The following is a 19,996-nucleotide window of genomic DNA, read 5'->3' as shown; positions in this document are numbered from 1 at the left end:
TAGACAACATAGAAGTTTCAAGCCACCCCCTCTACCTGTATATATATTCCCTAAAAATAGATAAGGGCTGTATCTGAGTATTGTTCTTGACTCTATTGTTCTGTGAAAAATTAATTTAATATGTATATTGTGAAAGATGTTTCAGTAGGTTTTTTTGTTTTGGTTTCTTTTGTTACCAGGACTGATTCTGAATTGACTTTTTCATATGGGAGGCTCATATTTCAAAAAGGCAGCTTACTCTGAGACTCGATTTTAAGACTTATAAGGAGTGTATATATAAGTGTGGAAAGTGGGGGCATTTTACTTTGCTGCCTTGCCAGAAAAGGATACTGTCATGCTAAATGAATCTCTAAGATCTGGTGGTTAATTCCTTGCAAAACTTTAAGAGAGTGAGATTAAGCAATGTCTTTTTTCCTGGATGCTGTGGTTAACATTTGTTGGGATCAGGAGACAAGGTAAAAGATTAACAGAGAATAAGAAAGATACAAGAATATTTACATATATACATATACATATACATATACATATACATATACATATACATATACATATACATATACATATACATATATAGAGAGAGAGAGTACAAGATGGAATCTGATGCTTCTCATTGACACAAATCCTTTTGCTAAATCGAATATTTGAACTGGCAAGTCTAACTTAAAAGTTTTGAATGTTGAGTATATAGAGAGTGAATATGTAGTTGAAAAAATCATTAGAGACCCAGAAGGTGGTACAGCGATAGAAATTTGGGTGATAGAATTTTGGGTGGTGCAGTGATAGAATTCAGTGATAGAATTTGAGGGCATGAGATCCTGAGTTCAATAACCTGCACCACATGCGCCAGAGTGCTGCTTTGACCTTTCTCCTGCCTCTCTCCAGTGCGTGAAATAAATAAAATAAATCTGGAAAAAAATTAAAAAGGACATCATGAAGTGAACTTCTCCCAATCAGTATCATGCCCTCTGGATTTTCAAAACAGTCTGGATTATTGTTTCACAAACAGATACTCTGGCCTGCAGAAGAAAAAGTTCAAGTTTAGGAGATCTAATTAATTTCTTCAATGGCTCGGGATAGGATGGGGCAGGAAGTTTTATTCTAGATGTCCTGAACCAGAGCAACAATTCCAGGGTGACTTCTAGGGCCATCTGTTTCCCCGCCCTACAAAAGCGCCAGAGACTCCACTAGACACGAGGTTGGAGTCCGAGAAATGGGCCCGCAAGGTTGGCTGGCACTGATTCTCATGATTCCCTTGCAGATCACGGCCAGATCTGAGCGACCACCGCGTGAGTTCTGCCGGGGGGTGGGGGTTGAGGGGGAGAGGGGCCCGCTGGGGGAAAGCCGGGAGCTGCAGGGAAATAAAAATCGAAACTAATTTGTTTAGCTTTGGGGAGTTTGCTAAATACATAGGAATAGCTTAGCCCTGTGTGCAGTTCCCTCCCCCAACCTGGCAGGCAGGGAATTTTGCCCACTAGACTGTAGATGTGGCTAAAGGACTCCTTGCCCCGGGTCTTTGCCCCACCCCCTCTCCGGATGTCCCTGATCTTTGGAGTGAAGCTCAGAACCAACTGCTTCCTCTCCGAAAAGTGGCGTTTCTAAATAGAAATCTTTTAGTAAATGTCGCTGAACTAGACTGGGGGAGAGGGGGTGCTTAAACTGGGATCTCGGGTTTCTAGTTTCTATCTTTGGCTGTGGAGGGTGTGAGTGTGAGTATATGTGTGCGTGCTGTGGGGGGTGTGTGTTGTGTTGTGGTGTGGTGTGTGTATGCGCGCGCCTGCGCTGTGGTGTGTGTGTGTGTTTGTGTTGTGGTGTGTGTGTGTGTGTGTGTGTGTTTGTGGTGTGTGTGTGTGTGTGTTTGTGTTGTGTGTGTGTGTGTGTGTTTGTGTTGTGTGTGTGTGTGTGTGTGTGTGTGTGTGTGTGTGTGTGTGTGTGTGTCCCCATAGACTAGTTTTTGCTATCCCCACATACCAGTTAAATCCAAATAGAAAGTTCGGTTCACCAAAGGCGACCTTGGCCGGAACGCCCGCCGGGTATTTCCACACCTGGGCTGAAGGGTAGGGAAGCATTTGACCATAGTCATCATAGTAGACAGAACTAAGCTTGGTTGCTACACTAGAATAGCTTCCTCTGGGGCCAAGGGCTAGGAAGACTGGGGAGATTAGGAGGTGTCTGAATTCTACCCCACCCCCACCTATTTTGATGAAGCCTGGGGCTGGATGTCACTGAGGGTGGGAAGCTTCTGAGAGCCCTCTGGCCTGGACCTTACAGATTCAGAGTTCCTGTTCTTTTACAGGAAAAAAAAAAGTACCTATTCTATTTGAACCTTTGGTCTGATCGTCACAGTTTACTTGTCAGTTTGAGGCTGTTAATTTGCAGTGTTTAGCACCATGGGATGGGAAGACCTTTGCAAAAGAATCAAAGTGATGTCAACATGTTAATCCTGACCTAGGATTTAAATCACTTTCACATCTAAAATGTCTTTTAACCCTACTTTGCATTTAGAAATTGAATCTACTAATGTGTTGGCTTTAATAGTGACTGACAGGTTCTCAAGTTAAACAATTTTCCCCAGGTTACAATGAATTTAGACAATCAGATATTCTAATGTGTCTAATTTTAGCTGACAGTAAATTTGTTTGGCATACAGATCAAGTGTGTTGTATATCATTTAGCGTTGGAAAGTCGGTCTTGTGTATAGCTTTATTTTATAGACTAACCATATATATTTGTTTTTTTACCAGAGCTCTGCTTAACCCTGGCTCTTGATGGTACTAGGGTTTAAACCTGGAACTTTTGGTGCCACAGGCCTAAACACCTTTCTGTATCACCACTACACTATCTCCCTTAGATTAACTGTTCATTGGTGACCTTGTTCAATACTATCCTGGGATTTGGAGGCCAAGTCGAAATCTCTACAGATTCAGTTCTTAAACATCACTATACAGCAGAGAGATTCATCATACAATTGATACTGAACAGAAATATTTGTTGTTCACAAAAATAGGAATACCAGCTTCCTAATGTGTTTACTAGACTTGAATGATAACAGCCATCTCAAGACTATAACGCTGGGTATTTTGCATTCAGGTGTGGGGATGGTGGGATGGAACTAGCAAATGAACCAAGGGATAAAGCGAGGATGTTGTGACAGCCTATGAAGCAAGGAGGTCAGAACAGACACTCTTTCAGACCAATTTTGTTCAAAGACCTGAAGGAAATAACAGTGAGGTGATTAGGAGCAGTGCCTCCCAGGAAAGCAATGTTCACACGGTAGATTAGGTTGAGGCCAGGCTTTCACTTTCAGTATTATGTCATCATTTCATTTTTTTTTATTTTTTAAATATTTGTTTACTTTCCCTTTTGTTGCCCTTGTTTTTTTTTTGTTGTTGTTGTGGTTATTATTGTTGTTATTGATGCCATCATTGTTAGATAGGACAGAGAGAAATGGAGAGAGGAGGGGAAGACAGAGAGGGGGAAAGAAAGATAGACACCTTCAGCACTGCTTCACCACCTGTGAAGTGATTCCCCTGCAGGTGGGGAGCCGGGGCTCGAACAGGGATCCTTTTGCTGGTCCTTGTGCTTCGAGCCATGTGCGCTTAACCCGATGCACTACTGCCCGATTCCTATCATTTCATTTTATTTTTGTTTCATTATAAATGCTGTCATGTGCTTTGTAGGATGCTTAGCTATCTCCCAGTCCTTTATTTACTGGATGTTAATAGCAATCCCCCACTTGTGACAACCAAAACATCTCTTTACATTGCAGATATCCACAGAGAGACAGTTTGCCAGTTAATATTTACTGGTTCAAGAAAATGTAAGAGTACAAAGACAGAGAGAGGGCTAGAAGGGGTGGTGGCATCAGTCAGGGAACCACTGGCATACGTTTCCTAGTTTTAGTCCAGGAATGGCAAGAACTGTCATAACTTTGGCAAATAGTATTCCAGTTTCACTGCTCTGTGGAAAACAGAATGAAGGGAACAACAATAAAAGCAGGGAGAGCAATGCTGACGCTGTTGCATTAGTTCAGTGCAAGAGACAATGACTTGGGCTGGTGACAACAGAATGACTATGAGGCATGTTGTATTTGGAATATAATTTGAATAAAATTTGTTTTTTATTTTTAATGTAATTTAATTCAGAATGTATATATAGAGAAGAGGGGCTGGGGGGCACAAGAGCACTGCTTAACTCTGGTTTATGGTGGTACTGGGGATTGAACCTGGGACTTCAGAACCTCAGGCATGAAAATCTTTCTTATAGAACCCTATGCTGTCTCCCAAGACCATTTAATTTAATTCATTTTGATAGAAGAGGAGAGAGAAATTGAGAGGGGAGTGGGAGGAAAGGGGAGGGAGGGAGGGAGAGAGAGAGAGAGAGAGAGAGAGAGCTGAAGTTCTGCTTCACTTCTCAGGAAGCTTTCTCCCTGCAGGTGGAGACCAGGGGTTTGAGCACAGGTCCTTGTGTTTGGTAACATGTGCACCCAACCAGGTGCACTACCTCTTGGTCCCTTTGAAAAAAGATTCTAAAAACCTGAATCCTATAAGGAACTGAGGGAATGTTGGAAGGAAAGTCTCACTTGCCTAGAGATCTTATCCTTTTTTGTTTAATGTGATTCCTCAGTGTTTGATTTGGAATTATATTGATATAGAAAAAAAAATAGCCATGTGCTATTTGTCAGTAAAGTCTTCCAGCATTTAACAGCAACCTTTGCCTAGAAAGGAGTTTACAAATTAAAGTAGTGGGGAGAAAAAAAAAATTCCTATGCCTTGAAACTAAGTAGCTCTGAGCCTCAACTCCTAAGCTCAGTTACCATGGCTAAAGAGGCCTAAGGATTTTCTAGAGCCTGTTTGTTCTGAAGGGAAGTAACAAAGTCATGAGGGAGTACTAAAATATTGGCTGAGGGCAATAAGGGTATAATGGGGCATAAGAAGAGAGCACAGGATAGTCATTGGTTCAGAGCTATATGTCACTTTTCTAGGGTAGCCCCAGACACAACCTGGGAGAACTGACTTAGAAGGTGTGTTGCCTCACACTTTCAAATCTCTGCAGTCCACAGAGGTCTGTTGTTCTTTTCTCAGGGTCACACTCTCTGCGCTACCTCTTCATGGGTGTGTCTGAGCGAAACCTTGGGCTGCCACTATTTGAAGCCTTAGGTTATGTAGACGACAATTTGTTTGTAGCCTACAATCATGAGAATCGTCGTGCAGAACCCCGTGCCCAGTGGGTCACCAGTGGGGACACCAGCCAGCTATGGCTACAGCTGAGTCAAAGTCTGAAAGGGTGGGATCAAATGTTCATCGTTGACTTCTGGACCATCATAGACAACTATAATCATAGCAAAGGTATGTCACAAGGTGCGTGGAGTCTTTCTCTGCTTCAGTAGTGTATCTGGAGGGAAAATTCTGGGGACCAATGTCCTGGGGGGGCAGGAAAGAGGGAAGTTGTTTGCTTCCAAAGGTTCTTCAGTGCCTGATGGAGACAGAGACCCACTCCTTTGGTTTCAGTGACGAAGCTGGGATTGTTGCCAGAATCCCACACCCTGCAGGTGATCCTGGGCTGTGAAATTCGAGAGGATAACACTACCAGAGGGTTTTGGAAGTATGGATATGATGGGCTGGACCATCTAGAATTCTGTCCTGACACACTGAATTGGAGAGCAGCCAACTCCAGAGCCCAGGCCACAAAGCTGGAGTGGGAATTGATCAAGATCCGGGCAAAGCAAAACAAAGACTACCTGGAAAGAGAATGTCCTCAGCAGCTACAGCACCTGCTGGACTTGGGGAGAGGGGTTCTGGACCAACAAGGTAATGATGGGAGTACATCTTTGCCCCTTTTTCCAGTGATGGAGAAATAAGCATCCCTAGCTGGGAGTTCAGAGGTAATTGATGTTTTATGACTCTCTGGGAAAGAACTAAGTTCTGAGGTTTCTGCCCCAAGGGTTTTCCTTATAATTGGAATGTATAATACAGCTATGGATTACATTTTTTTTTCTTCATGTTTGTGGTTAAAGAAGAGGTACTTGTTATCTTCTCTTTATTTAACCATGAACCTTCTCATATTTATCCCTTTTAGAAATCTGGAATTTTTATATGAATTCCAAGGCAAGAAATGACCAAGAAGGCAACTAGCTGATAAGAAGAGCAGAATCCTTTGGTTACTTTCACAGATTGTAGCAGTAGCCCCTTACAATATGAAGTTTAAATCTCAAGCAGGCTGGCTTCTTCCACTAAGTGGAAATATTTCACTTCATGACTTGAGCCAATTGCATTTAACTACATGATTTCTTTTTGGTGGGCAGGGGAGAGAGTCTACATTACAACAATATCAGCATGCAATTAATTCAATTAGCAGTAGAGGGTGGAAACAGGAAGATGGACCACTTGAAGGAAACTAAGATGACTAACTGATAAAAGAGCAATGACAATCCTGACAATTCTTTCATGGCTATCTCACTGCAGGGAGAGAGAAGCCTCACCTCCTTAGTGGAGGACCCTGGCTATCCTTCCTGGAGAAGGCTTCAGGACCATGGGTGTAGAATTCAGGCAGTGTCTCAAATTTAACCCAATTTGATGCCCAAATTTATACCATCTTTCAGGTGTCTGTTTTCAGGAACACCTGTTAATTTTAACTTAGTCAGAAGCCTCTCACACAGGCAGGCATTTATCTATTTCTTGCTGTTCACACATCTGTTTTTATTGATGACCTAAGTCACTCGTTACTGCTCCTAGTGTGTGTGTGTGTGCGTGTGTGTGTGTGTGTGTGTGTGTGGTGTGTGTGCATGTGTGTGTGTGAGGCAGGAGTAGTGTGTGTGTGTTGGGTGGGGGTTGCTCCACATTGGAGCTCCCCTTCATTTTCATCAATCAGGTTATTACACTGTCAGTGTATAATACATTTCTATCTGTCAAAGCCAACACCATATCAGCACATATAATGTCCCCGAAGCCTCTCATGGAAGGATACATAATAGGTTGGACAAGATGAACTTGCCATAGTACATGTTCAATACTGTCGGGCATGCGTGGGGGTGCTTCTTCCCTGGGCACATGCGCTCTGGGTTGGCGAGAACTCGATTAGACTCAGCCTGGGCTGCTACTCACTCAGCGATGCAGGAGATAGATGACTCAGTAACCAAGCTTGTGGTGGTAGCAATACAAATCTTTATTCATGATGGAACCCCAGAGTCGGGTGTGAGTGCAGCGGGTTAAGCCACGTGGAGCCAATACCGCAATGTCTGGCTTCCGCAGGTCTGCACACCTGACCTCCTCTAGGTCAGGACGCTGAAGCGTGGGAGAAACCAGAAACAGAAGTGGCTTTTATAATACCATAAGTGGGAGGGGCTGGAAATAGTAGGGGCTTCCCTGGCAACCATTGCCAGTGATTCAGTTGGCAGGAATTAGCAATATCCTGTGGGGACTTTAGGAAGGAGACCTTTCATCATTCTTAAGACAAAGCAGAAGATTGGTATGTAGATGATAATACTAGCATGGAAATAGGGTGGTTTGTGGGCCCTGCCAAGGTCGGCCACATCTGCACAATTTCCCAACACAATACTTTATGATTCATGTTAAAGGCAATTTCATCTGACTTGATACATTATTTTAAAAATGAAGTCCTCCCTGATGGTCTACTGGTTAGAATTCAGCTATCTCACTGCCACTGCCCTGGTTCTATTCTCAGTCAGGGAATGTGTTTTAAGAGTTCCTGTACCTGAGTGTGTGTGTGTGTGTGTGTGTGTGTGTGTGTTTAATTATCTTTATTTATTGGATAGAGACAGCCAGAAATTGAGAGGGAAGGTGGAGACAGAGAAGAAAAGAGACAGAGACACCTGCTTCACCATTCACAAAGCTTTCCCCCTGCAGGTGGGGATCAGAGGCTCGAACCCAGGTCTTTTCACATTGTAACTTGCGCACTGAACCAGGTGCACCACCACCCAGCACCAAAATTCCAATTCTTGACTGTTTGAAAAAATATATCATCATCAAGGCCAGGCAGAGGCATATCTGGTTAAATACACACATTACACTACACAAAGGCCCAAGTTCAAACCCCTGGTCTGCAATTGTCTCTCAGTCTCTCTCCTTCTGTATCTTCTCCCTTTCCTCTCAATTTATATCTCTAGTCCATAATGAATAAATATATATATTTTTTAAATTAAGACGTGAGCAATAGGTCTGCATGTTCACCTAAGGAGCGGGAGAGATTGATATGACTCTCACTGTCTGGAAACACCACATTAGAGTTGAGTATTAGAAAATGTTTTGATATATAGTGATGTTCCTCCTGCAGCTGGTTTTGTCTAAACAGGATATCTCCTTCCTCCAACCAGTAGAGGAATGGAAGTGAAATTTCCCCTCTCTAGGAACTTCCTTATTCTTGTGCAGTGCCTCCCTTGGTGAAATTGACTCGTCATGTGATCCCTACCATGACCACTCTACAGTGTCGGGCTCTGAACTTCTACCCCCAGAACATCACCATGAGGTGGTGGAAGGACAGGCGGTTGCTGGGTGCCCAGGATGGAGATTGTAAAGAAGTGCTGCCCAATGGGGATGGGACCTACCAGTGCTGGGTAACTTTGGCTGTGCCCTCTGGGGAAGATCAGAGATATACCTGCCAGGTGGACCACCCAGGCCTGGATCAGCCCTTAGCTGTCACTTGGGGTACGAAGGGGAACCACAGACTGGGGAAATCTTGTTTGGGTGGAATGGGAGTCACCTGGGCTACATGGGGAAGGTCTGTTGTGGTTGGGTGGGAAGTGTGTTGACAGTCATAAGGTATATTTTACTTTTGATGTTTCAGAGCCCTCACCACCTAGTACCCTGATTACTGGAATCATCAGTGCAACTGTTGTTTGTGTCCTTCTCTTCCTCATTGGGATTGTGTTTCGAATCTCAAGGAAAAGGCAGGATTCAAGTGAGTAGGAAGCAAGAAATCTCTTAGTGCTTCTGCCCCCAACACACATTAATTCTCCAGTAGAAAGTGGAGTTAGAAGGGCAAAGAGGAAGGATTTGGCATGAGTGAGAGTCCTCCTCCGTCCTCTCCCCTCCCTCCTCCTTTTGGGAGCACTGACACCTCAACAGGAACAGAAACAAATGGTTTTTCCTCAGAATCAATTTTGAGTGACTTTTATTTGGCATGTTTCTCTTTACAATATTACAGGAGTTTTGAGATTGTCAGTCATTGTTGCTATTCTTAGCACTCAAAGCAAGGAGAGAAGTAAACCCTAACAAACCTCGAACAAATGAGTACATTTGTAAAAAAAAAAAAAAAAAAAAGACACCTCTGTGGCCCCGCAAAGTCTTAAGGCAGATAGGAAGCAAATGTTGGGGGTGGGGGGCACATTCAGGGGGTCTTCAAAAAGAGTCTTCTGGATCTTGAAGAAGTAGGATTTCTTTAGGTGAGCTTGAGGACTTTGTTGGGGGTGAGGGGAGCTGTTACAAAGATGGAGTTACCTGCAAGTGAGTAGGTGATAAAGGGCCTGGAAGATGAGAAATAATTCTGGGGCTTCATTCATGACTTTGCATACTTATACTTATCAGCCACCAATTCTGTATTTGTACCCTCTGAATACGTATGGTGTGGGAAGAAGGGGAACATACTGAAACTGGGATATTTGATATGAACACTGGGAGTCAATGAAAAGACATCATAAAGAATTGACATAGTCTCAACATAAAGGGTGAGTTATTAAGAGACTTAGTAGGTGACAGGGAGACCATTAAAAAACTGCTAAGAGGGATAGGGAGATAATATAATGGTTGTGCAAAAAGACTCTTATGCCTGGGAGTTACACACCAGAAGGGGCTGCCTATGAGAATATGCCCTGAAGCAGCAAGAATGAGTCTTACAGGATCCTTCTCAGTGCCCTTCTCATGGTTAGTGATGGGACAAGAGATCACCCAGGGACTGTGTTAGCGAACAAATCCGTTTATTGAATAGCAAAGCAGGGTTTTTAAGGAGTCTCAGGGAGGTAAATTGTCTATACCAAATATGGTCAGAGAGGCAAGGTGCCGGGGGAGGGTCAGAATCAGTTAAAGGAACGAGGAAGCAGGGTTATCAGTAACCAGCAGATAGGGAGGGTCCTGAGGGCAGAGAGAAGATGGATCAAGTATGATCAAAGGAACAGAAGGGGTGGGGAAGTAGGGAGGGGACCTTCAGTTACTGTTTAATAGAGCAGAACAATGATATATAGATAACAAGGGAGTGGGCTATTGTGTCAGGGAATGCAGGGTCCTTGTGAGGCAGGAAGGCTAATAGGTGGGCAGATCCAGGAGGTCGTGTCCTTCCTTGCTCAAGCTCTTAGTAGAGAGAGACTGATAGGATGGTTGTGCCACTCGGACACCCATCTTTCAATGGGGGGGGTCCCGCCATGCTTTACCGTATCCTCACAATTCCCTACATGGCATAAGAATCCTGGTTCAAGTCCCCTCTCCCCACCTACAGGGGAGTCACTTCACAGGCGGTGAAGCATGTCTGCAGGTGTCTTTCTGTCCCCCTCTCTGTCTTCCCCTCCTCTCTCCATTTCTTTCTGTCCTATCCAACAACAACAATAACTACTACTACAACAACAACCAAAAAAAGGGCAACAAAAAGGGAATAAGTAAACATTTTTTTAAATTAAAACCTCATTAAGCAACTCCAAATGAGAGCTTGATAGCAAGAATCCCATGGGAACTGAATAGTAAAGGGAGAGTGAGAGGTCATAGGCAGAAAAGAGATGAAATGTTGCCTAGGTTTGTAATGCTTCTTTCCTGGGTTTCTTCTTTACAGGAGGAACTATGGGAGACTATGTTTTAGCAGAACGTGAATGAAATGCAAGTAAAATTAAGAACCCTTCTTTGGAGGAGACATGCACTCAAAGCGGGTATCTTCATGGTATTCATGTCTCAGGACAGAGTTGGACTTAACAAATAGAAACCCTAAATGAAACTTCAGGTCCTAATCTTGCTTATTTACTCTTAAAAATATTTTTTTCTTTTTTTCTTTTGTTTGTTTGTTAAGGCACCCCTATGGGGATCTCTCCACAGAAATGAACTTACTATCAACAATATCTCAAACTCTGTATACCTACTAATCTCACACCCCTCTGGAATAAGACTCCTTAAATTTGAATGTCTTATGATTCCTTTCAATATCTCAGAAAAGCTCTGAACCTTCTCAATTTATACACTATCAATTCCTTACCAGAATGTCACACACACTCAGGCATTCCTGGGCCCACTCAAGTTTTCCTTTTATCTTCTCTCTCTACTGTTTAATAATTGCCTGGCTCAATGATCTCTTTCCTTGGAAGTTATCTGGGTCACTGGACAGCTATTAAGGTTATACATTGCATAATCTGAGGTACCACCTTTTCTTGAAGAAGCTTCATTAACGTTTACATGCATGAGGATCTTTTTCCTGAAAGTAGACAAGGAGTGTCTTGGGGAGGGGTGTCCAATTTGTCCAAAGATTTCATGTGAGTTTTCTCAAACTAATGATGCCTGCATTTATAATAGTCTCTCTGTATGCTAGATTTCAAGGACTTTTCAACTTAGTTTTTCTTGACTCTATAGTCCTGTTTTGATAAATAAAAATGATGAATATACTTGTGATAACATGGCTCAAATTTGTAAAAAAAAAAAAAAAAAAGTTAGTTCTTGTGACCTGGGAGATGGTGCAGTAAACAGAACATTAGACTCTCAAGCATAAGGTCCCAAGTTCTATTCCTGGCATAACAAATGCCAGTGTGGTACACTGCTTCTCATAAATAAAGAAATGTTTAAAAACAACACTTAGTGCCAAACCTGGTTCTGAGCAACAACTTGCACATATTTTATCATACTACTCTGATTTAAAAATAGTCATGTATTAATGATCGAGAGATAGAAGAGAGAGAACCTGAACATCACTGTAGCATATGCTACACCAAGGATCAAACTCAGCACATTATACTTGCAAGCCCAGCACTTTAGCCATTTCTCTACCTCCTAGGCCACTTCTCTCTTGCTATTCTTACAATTGTTTGATGTTCATATGACTATCCTTTCCTTCTTTCTTTCTTTTTTTTTTTAATGAATAAAATAGACTATCCCACAGTACTCCAAAGACAGAGACAGGTTTCAGGCTGTCAAATTGACTCTTTGAATCAACTTTTCCATCACTGCATTGAGGTGACTTAGTCACATAGGATAAATAAAAGGACAAATGCTATTGTGGTGGCCATTCCCTTGTCTCATTAACTTCATTCTCAGTTTGGCTAGATGAAAGGAAAGCTAGCTCATCCATGTTTCCCACTCGTCCCGGTGGGATAACCCTGAGAAAGTCTCTCTCTAATTTTTCTGTTGTCACTATTAATCTATCTGCCATCTCTAGCCCAGGTCAGGTCTGTGGTTGGTGGTCACTGTTAATGGTTCTGTCAGACATCGAAGTGCTTCAGGAGTTGCAATCCTGCTGGCATTTCTGTCCATGAAATGGAGAATCCTCTCACTGAAGACAGTAAAAAATGGTGGCTTAAGGAGATGGCTTAATGGCCAGAGTGCATCTAACATGCATGCATCCTTATCACCACACATGATGGAGTGGTGCTCTGTTTTATTTCTTTTTTAAATATTTTATTTAGTTATTTATTATTGGATAAAGACAGAAATTGAGAGGAGAGGGGTAGACAGGGAGAGAGACAGAGAGAAACTTGCAGCCTTGCATGGGCACTTGTGAAGCTTTCCTCCTGTAGGTGGGGACCAGGGCCTTGACCTTAAGTCCTTGCACACTATAATGTGTGCACTTAATCAGGTGCACCACTGGTTGGCCACCTCTGTTCTATTTCTCTCACATAAAAATAAATGAATCTTTAAAACAATATAAAAAGATAAAGTGGAAGCTACCAAATGGACTTATGAATACTCTTTAACACATTTTAAAAAGGTGAGGAAAGAAGGGAAGAAGGAAGGAGAAATAAAGGAAGGAAGAATGGAAAGAAAGAGGGAAGGAAGGAAAAAAGGTAGGTAGGAAGGGTGATGATTGCAAGTGAGAAGCTTCAGGAGCAGTGAAGCAGCTCTGCTGTTGTCTCTCCCTCCCTCACTGCCTCCCCCTCACCTCCCGATTTCTCTCTGTCTTATCAAATAGAGGAAGAAAAATACATTTTATTTTTTTTAATTTCTTTATTGACCGATTAATATTTCACATTCGACAATAAATACAATAGTTTGTACATGCATAATATTTCTCAGATTTCCACATAATAATACAACCTCCACTAGGTCCTCTGTCATCCCTTTTGGATCTGTACTCTCACCTCCCACGCCCCAGAGTCTTTTACTTTGGTGCAATACACCAACTCCAATTCAGGTTTTACTTGTGTTCTCTCTTCTGAAAAATAAAATTTAAAAAGCAAGGAAGGAAGGAAGAGAGAGAAAGAGAGAGATGAAAAAAGGCCTGCAGGAGTGGTGGATTTGTTTTGTCGGCAGTGAGCCCCAGCAACTACCCTGGTAGCAAAAAAAAAAAAAAAAAAGTAAGCAGAGACCAACAAGATAGCTCATGTGGGAACACTTCTACTTTGCCATGTGCATGATTCAGGTTCATCCCTGACCCCTGTGGTCCTGGGGGAAAGCTTCAGTGCTGTGGTCTCTCTCTCTCAGCAGTTCTCTTTAACTTAAAAAGTTGATCCAGACCAGTAAGAGACGAGACAGACAGAGAGAGATAAGTAAATGAGTTGCCCAGAAAGTATTAGATTCTGAGAAAGTGATTTATCTAACCACATTCAAAAGAGCACTAATATATACACCTAAATGCCCTGGGCTTTTATTGCTACATATATTTTACTGCATCATTGTGAAGCAAGGCATTCTGTCTTGGAAGGCAGGCACTTCAAGAGACCAAATACAATTCATAAGTTTTAATTTTCCTTTTGTTTTGTTTTGTTTTGTTTTAACTCTGTTTCTGGTTATAAAAGTCAAGCATATAAAAGCCCCACTGCACTGAAGGAAGTTTCATTGCTATGGCCTCTTTCACTGTCTCTGCCTCACTGCATTTTCTGTCTCTATGGGGGGGGGGGGGGGAGGAATCAAGCAAACAACAACAACAAAAAGAAGAAGAAGAAAGAGTGCCTGAATGTCAGAGCTAAAAAATAAAATCATAATAATAAATTACATGTACTTTGGTGCAATATACCAACTCCAATTCAGGTTCTACTTGTACTGGAGTTGGTGTATTGTAAAAAGTAAAAGACTCTGGAGTGGGAGGCCTGGGGGGTGGGGTACATGTCCAAAAAAGGATGACAGAGGACCTAGTGGGTCTTGTATTATTATGTGGAAAACTGAGAAATGTTATGCATGTACTAACTATTGTATTTACTGTCAAATGTAAAACATCAATCGCCCCAATAAAGAAATAAAAAAAAAATTCTGAAAAATACTCTTACCTCCAACCCTCCACCTAGGTCCTCCTCCACTATCATGTACTAGGACCTGAGCACCACCCCCAACCCCCAGAGTCCTTTGCTTTGGTACAATATACCAAACTCAGTCCAAGTTCTACTTTGTGCTTCCCTTTTCTGTTTTTATTTTTCAGTTTCTGTCCATGAGTGAAGTCATCCTATATTCATCCTTCTCTTTCTGGCTCATCTCACTCAGTATGATTAAATAGGCTCATGAAGTAATTATGTGCTACTTCTGTTGGTAAATAGTATGTAAGGTCTTGTATGAATGAGGTTCTAAATTAAATTCCCAGCTTCTATCTTTCTCATATAGAGTATACTTTCAAAAAGAAGTACCTAAAATACATAGTTATATTGCCATTTTTAGTATTTATTTTTGTAATGTAAAAATCTATTGAAAAATCCCCAAAATGATTACAAACCATCTATACCTTCATAAAAGTCATTTCAAATTGTACTAAAACAAAATATTTTAAAAAACAGAATATTTTACAAAAAATAATAAATAGTGGTCCGGGAGGTAGTGCAGTGAATAAAGCACTGGACTCTCAAGCAGGAGGTCCCAAGTTCAATCCCTGGCAGCTCATGTACCAGAGTGATGTCTGGTTTTTTTTTTTAATTTTTTATTTTTGTACTTATTTATTTATTTATTTTTCCTTTTGTTGCCTTGTTGTTTTATTGTTATTGTAGTTATTGTTGCCCTTGTTGTTGTTATTGATGTCATTGTTGGATAGGACAGAGAGAAATGGAGAGAGGAGGGGAAGACAGATGGGAAGAGAAAGATAGACACCTGCAGACCTGCTTCACCGCCTGTGAAGCGACTCCCCTGCAAGTGGGGAGCCAGGGGCTCGAACCGGGTTCCTTATGCAGGTCCTTGCACTTCGTGCCACCTGCACTTAACCCACTGTGCCACCGTCTGATTCCCCTGTCTAGTTCTCTCTTTCTCTTCTCCCGTCTTTCTCATGAATAAATAAAATCTTTTAAAAATAATAATAAATAAATAAACAAATTACATGTTACTTGTGTTTATTATGAAGAGTTAAAAGTATCATCCCATTAACCAGTGATGAGCTCTATCAATAATTCATATATCTTTCCATTATTAATGTTCTAATAAGACATAAGATTAACAAAATACATTTATTTTAATAAATGTACAATTAATTGTACTGTGTATTGCATGGCTTTGCTGATCTACTTGCCTCTCCTTTGTAATGTTTAATAGTTACATTATTTGGGGGGTTATTGATGATACTTCCACATTTTTTTAATTACGCTTTAAGAATGTTTTCATTAAACTATGGCAGTTGAATTGCTTTTCTCAGTTCTGGGACATCACTGCTTAAGTTGTAACACATTGGTCACTGTATCTCCAAAACATACTGAAAGCATATCAGTGTAGCCAGAGAATGTATGGCTCTCTGTTTCCACAAATTTCTTATTAGTTGCCACATAGAAACAATGCTATCTCGGATTTAAATAAGCAGAAGAAAGTTAATCAAGAAAAGATGCACAGAGAGACAGATTCTGGTTTACTGAGAGGTCCTGATATATTTAAAAACTGTCTTTTATACTGTTCTTAGGCTGTAGGGCAGCCACACTTTGCTTAATGATTATTACATAGATAGTGCAGTCTTAACATGTGTTTCTTTATCTATTACCCTACTAGGGAACAAGGTACCCTCCCAGTGTGTGTGTTGAATGAGTTGTTTTGTCTCTTGGGGAAGATTCACAACCAGCAGCTGGTGTTTTTGTCCCTGGGGTTTTCTTTGCCTCCACACTCTATATTCCAGTCTTGCTCACAGATATGTCTGCAAGATCAACTTCAGGAAAGGATAAGCACCATTTCCCCCTGTATTTATCCCTTAATCTGTTCCTTATATTGATAATTTTTTTTCTTTTAGCATCATCCTAGAGGCTAGAAAAACAGGGTCCCCACTGCCTTCCTCCCAATACTCTAGTATTCACTAGCACATTTAATAACCATTAGAAAGTTTAGATTTATTTTTTTCATAACTCAAGTTATAGATATCTTTTTTCTTTTTCTTTTTTTTCTATCCACTTCTTTCCATTGTTTCATACCTTAATTATTGGGGCTTTAGGGAGTTGGGCGGTAGCGCAGCGGGTTAAGCACATGTGGCACAAAGCCCAAGGACTGTTGTAAGGACCCCAGTTCGAGCCCCCGGCTCCCCGCCTGCAGAGGAGTCACTTCATAGGCAGTGAAGCAGGTCTGTAGGTGTCTTTCTCTCCTTCTCTGTCTTCCCCTCTTCTCTCCATTTCTCTCTGTCCTATCCAAAGACGACATCAACAACAATAGCTACAATGACAATAATTTTAAAAGGGCAGCAAAAGGAAATAAATATTTAAAAAATTATTGGGGTTTTATTCATTCATTCATTCATTGTCTAATTTTTTATTTGTTCATTGGACAAAGACAAAGAAATTTAAAGAGAAGGGGGAGATATAGAGGAATACAGAATGATAGATACCTGCAGTACAGTTATATCAGTAGCAAAGATTGGACCTGCAGGTGGGGACCGGAGGCTGGAATCCAGGTATTTGCACATTATTTATTTTAATTTACTTTATTATTATCTTGTGATTACAGTGGGTTACATACCACACTCACCACCAAAGTTCTGTTCTCCACCTCATACCTCCCAAACAACCACAACAGTTGTCAAAAGTCTTAGAAATAGGGGGCCGGGAGAGACTTCCGGAGGCGGAGCTACGAGCAGCAGATCGCTTTCTCTCCTCTCCTCTCCTCTCCTGGATCAACTAGGAATACCAAAGGAGACCACCCAGACCGAAACAAGACAGGACTAGAATGACCACAGAAACCCAGTAAATCACCCGTGAGTACAAACACGCGTGGCTGGTGACAGAGAGGAGAGAGGTGCCTAAGGAGAGATTAAGTGACTGCCAACAGTTCGACAGTTTGTCAGTGGAGACACCACCTCCAGTCTGCTCCACCAACAAGGGGACAGCTGAAGGGAGGAAAGGACTCCCCAGAGACTCACCAAGTACAACTCTGAGTCTCCATTGCTACTACCCCCAGAATCTGGAGCAGCAACAGGGAGGGACACCAGGGCACAGAGATCTAACCAGGAAACTCAGGAGAAGACCTATACCTCGGTGGCATAGCTGAAGGGCTGTGAAAGTCTCTTTGCATAACCACTGGATTATCTCTGCCACACCCTGCTTTATCTCTTGGTCAGGAGTCATTGATTAAGCCAAGAAGCCTATTGATAGTTTAAAAGCCCTCAGGCTACCATAGCCTACAGGGGAAAAAAAAAGGCTTTTACACCACTGAACTCCAACTCAGGGATTGAAAAACCTCTTAACTTATATAAAATGGTTAAAACAACAAGAAAAAATAATGGAGACTCGAACCAGGACAAGAGTCCAGCTAAAAGTCCTCCAGAGGGCAAAGCACAAAACAACGAGTTCAACATCCAAACATTAGCTAAGGAAATAATAATAGGAGTGAGTAAAGAAGTTGAAAAAATTGTAATCAGAACTGCAGGAACAACAAATGAGAATATGGAAGAAAATTCTAATTATCTCATGGTTATTAGAGAGCTGAAAGCTGAAATTGCAACTAGCTGAACAAGCTAAAACAGTATCAGAGCAGGGCAACAAAATAGATGAACTCCAGAAAGCAGTAGAGGGCAAAGAGAATAGAATCAATGAGGCTGAAGACAGAATTAGCAAGATTGAGGATGAATTAGAGACAACTAAAGAAGAAGTAAGAGATCTCAAAAAGAGATTAAGAGATGCTGAAAACAACAACAGAGTCCTATGGGATGACTTCAAAAGAAACAATATACGCATTATTGGCTTACCAGAGGAAGAAAGAGAAGGGGAGGAAGAAAGCGTTCTCCAGGGCATAATAGCTGAAAATTTCTCTAGTCTAGACAACACCAAAGACATAAAGATTCAAGAAGCCCAGAGGGTCCCAAACAGAATTAACCCAGACCTAAAGACACCAAGACATGTCATACTTAGATTGGAAAGGAATAAGGATAAAGAAAGGATCCTCAAGGCTGCAAGAGAAAAACAAAGAGTCACCTACAAAGGAAAACCCATAAGATTAGCAGCAGACTTCTCCATACAAACACTACAGGCCAGAAGAGAATGGCAAGATATCTATCGAGTGCTCAATGAGAAAGGCTTTCAGCCAAGAATACTATATCCTGCTAGACTGTCATTCAGACTAGATGGAAGCATCAAAACCTTCTCAGACAAGCAACAGTTGAAGGAAGCAACCATCACCAAGCCTGCCTTGAAAGAAGTTCTGAAAGGTTTCCTATAAACAACCAGACCACCACAAATAGAACATATATCAAAACACTCTAAAACTCTACAAGAATGGCGTTAAAATATCTTCAATCTTTGATATCAATAAATGTCAATGGCCTGAATTCACCTATTAAAAGACACAGAGTAGGAAGATGGATTAGAAAACACAACCCAACAATATGTTTACAGGAAACTCACCTAACGCAACAAGACAAACACAGACTTAAAGTGAAAGGATGGAAAACTATCATTCAAGCCAATGGCCCACAAAAAAGGGCAGGAACAGCTATTCTCATATCTGACATGATAGACTTTAAAATAGATAAGATTAAAAAAGATAGGAATGGACACTACTTAATGCTCAGAGGATCAGTCAATCAAGAGGACTTAACAATTATTAATATCTATGCACCCAATGAGAAGCCATCTAAATACATCAAACTTCTACTGAAAGAGCTACAGCAATATATTAACAGTAACACAATCATAGTAGGGGACTTCAACACCCCACTATCTCAACTTGACAGATCATCCAGGAAGAAAATCAGTAAAGACATAAGGGAGCTAAATGAAGAGATAGATAACCTAGAACTATTGGACATTTTCAGAGTCATTCAGAGCAAGTTGTGGTATATATACACAATGGAATACTACTCAGCTGTAAAAAACGGTGACTTCACCGTTTTCAGTCCATCTTGGATGGACCTTGAAAAAATCATGTTGAGTGAAATAAGTCAGAAACAGAAGGATGAATATGGGATGATCTCACTCTCAGGCCGAAGTTGAAAAACAAGATTAGAAAAGAAAACACAAGTCGAACCTGAAATGGAATTGGAGTATTACACCAAAGTAAAAGACTCTGGGGTGGGTGGGTGGGTGGGGAGAATACAGGTCCATGAAAAATGATGAATGAAATAGTGGGGGTTTTATTGCTAAATGGGAATCTGGGGAATGTTATGCATGTAAAAAAAAAAAAAGAAGTAGAAACGAAAAGCAGAAATTGACTGAGTTTGGAGTATGGCACCAAAGTAAGAAAGCAGAAGTATACTAGAGTTTGCAGTGAGTACCTCCCTAATACTTCCTCTCCACTTTTCCAAGCTTTGGGTCCATGATTGCTCAACAATTTGTTTGGCTTGGTATGTTAACTCTCTTTTCAGTCACCAGGTTCCAGGTATCATCAGGATGCCGGCCAGACTTCCCTGGATTGAAGACACCACCAATGTGTCCTGGAGCTCAGCTTCCCCAGAGACCCATCCTACTAGGGAAAGAGAGAGGCAGACT

The 19,996-nt window shown here is 41.4% G+C and overlaps 1 protein-coding gene across 1 annotated transcript; it reads left to right on the top strand.

Moving 5' to 3' along the window:
- Nucleotides 1-1,084: 1,084 nt before the first annotated feature.
- HFE (homeostatic iron regulator) lies at nucleotides 1,085-11,587 on the top strand. Its single transcript, XM_007534575.3, has 6 exons — nucleotides 1,085-1,286; nucleotides 5,082-5,345; nucleotides 5,508-5,807; nucleotides 8,385-8,660; nucleotides 8,800-8,913; nucleotides 10,771-11,587. Exons 1-6 carry the CDS (start codon nucleotides 1,211-1,213, stop codon nucleotides 10,809-10,811), a joined length of 1,071 nt encoding a protein of 356 aa, XP_007534637.1. The 5' UTR covers nucleotides 1,085-1,210; the 3' UTR covers nucleotides 10,812-11,587.
- Nucleotides 11,588-19,996: the final 8,409 nt, after the last annotated feature.

Source organism: Erinaceus europaeus, chromosome 4, assembly GCF_950295315.1.
Source record: "Erinaceus europaeus chromosome 4, mEriEur2.1, whole genome shotgun sequence".
Lineage (NCBI taxonomy): Eukaryota > Metazoa > Chordata > Mammalia > Eulipotyphla > Erinaceidae > Erinaceus > Erinaceus europaeus.
The sequence above is the reverse complement of the archived record's forward strand: the minus strand, read 5'-3'. Positions and strand labels throughout refer to the sequence as shown.

What these genes read in the sequence shown, in the direction of transcription:
- HFE (XM_007534575.3), top strand. Translation starts at nt 1,211, where the DNA reads ATGGGCCCGCAAGGTTGGCTGGCACTGATTCTCATGATTCCCTTGCAG. An exon ending in AGGGGTTCTGGACCAACAAG is followed by an intron (nt 5,808 to 8,384) that starts GTAATGATGGGA and finishes ATTCTTGTGCAG; the next exon opens with TGCCTCCCTTGGTGAAATTG. An exon ending in GCCCTTAGCTGTCACTTGGG is followed by an intron (nt 8,661 to 8,799) that starts GTACGAAGGGGA and finishes TTGATGTTTCAG; the next exon opens with AGCCCTCACCACCTAGTACC.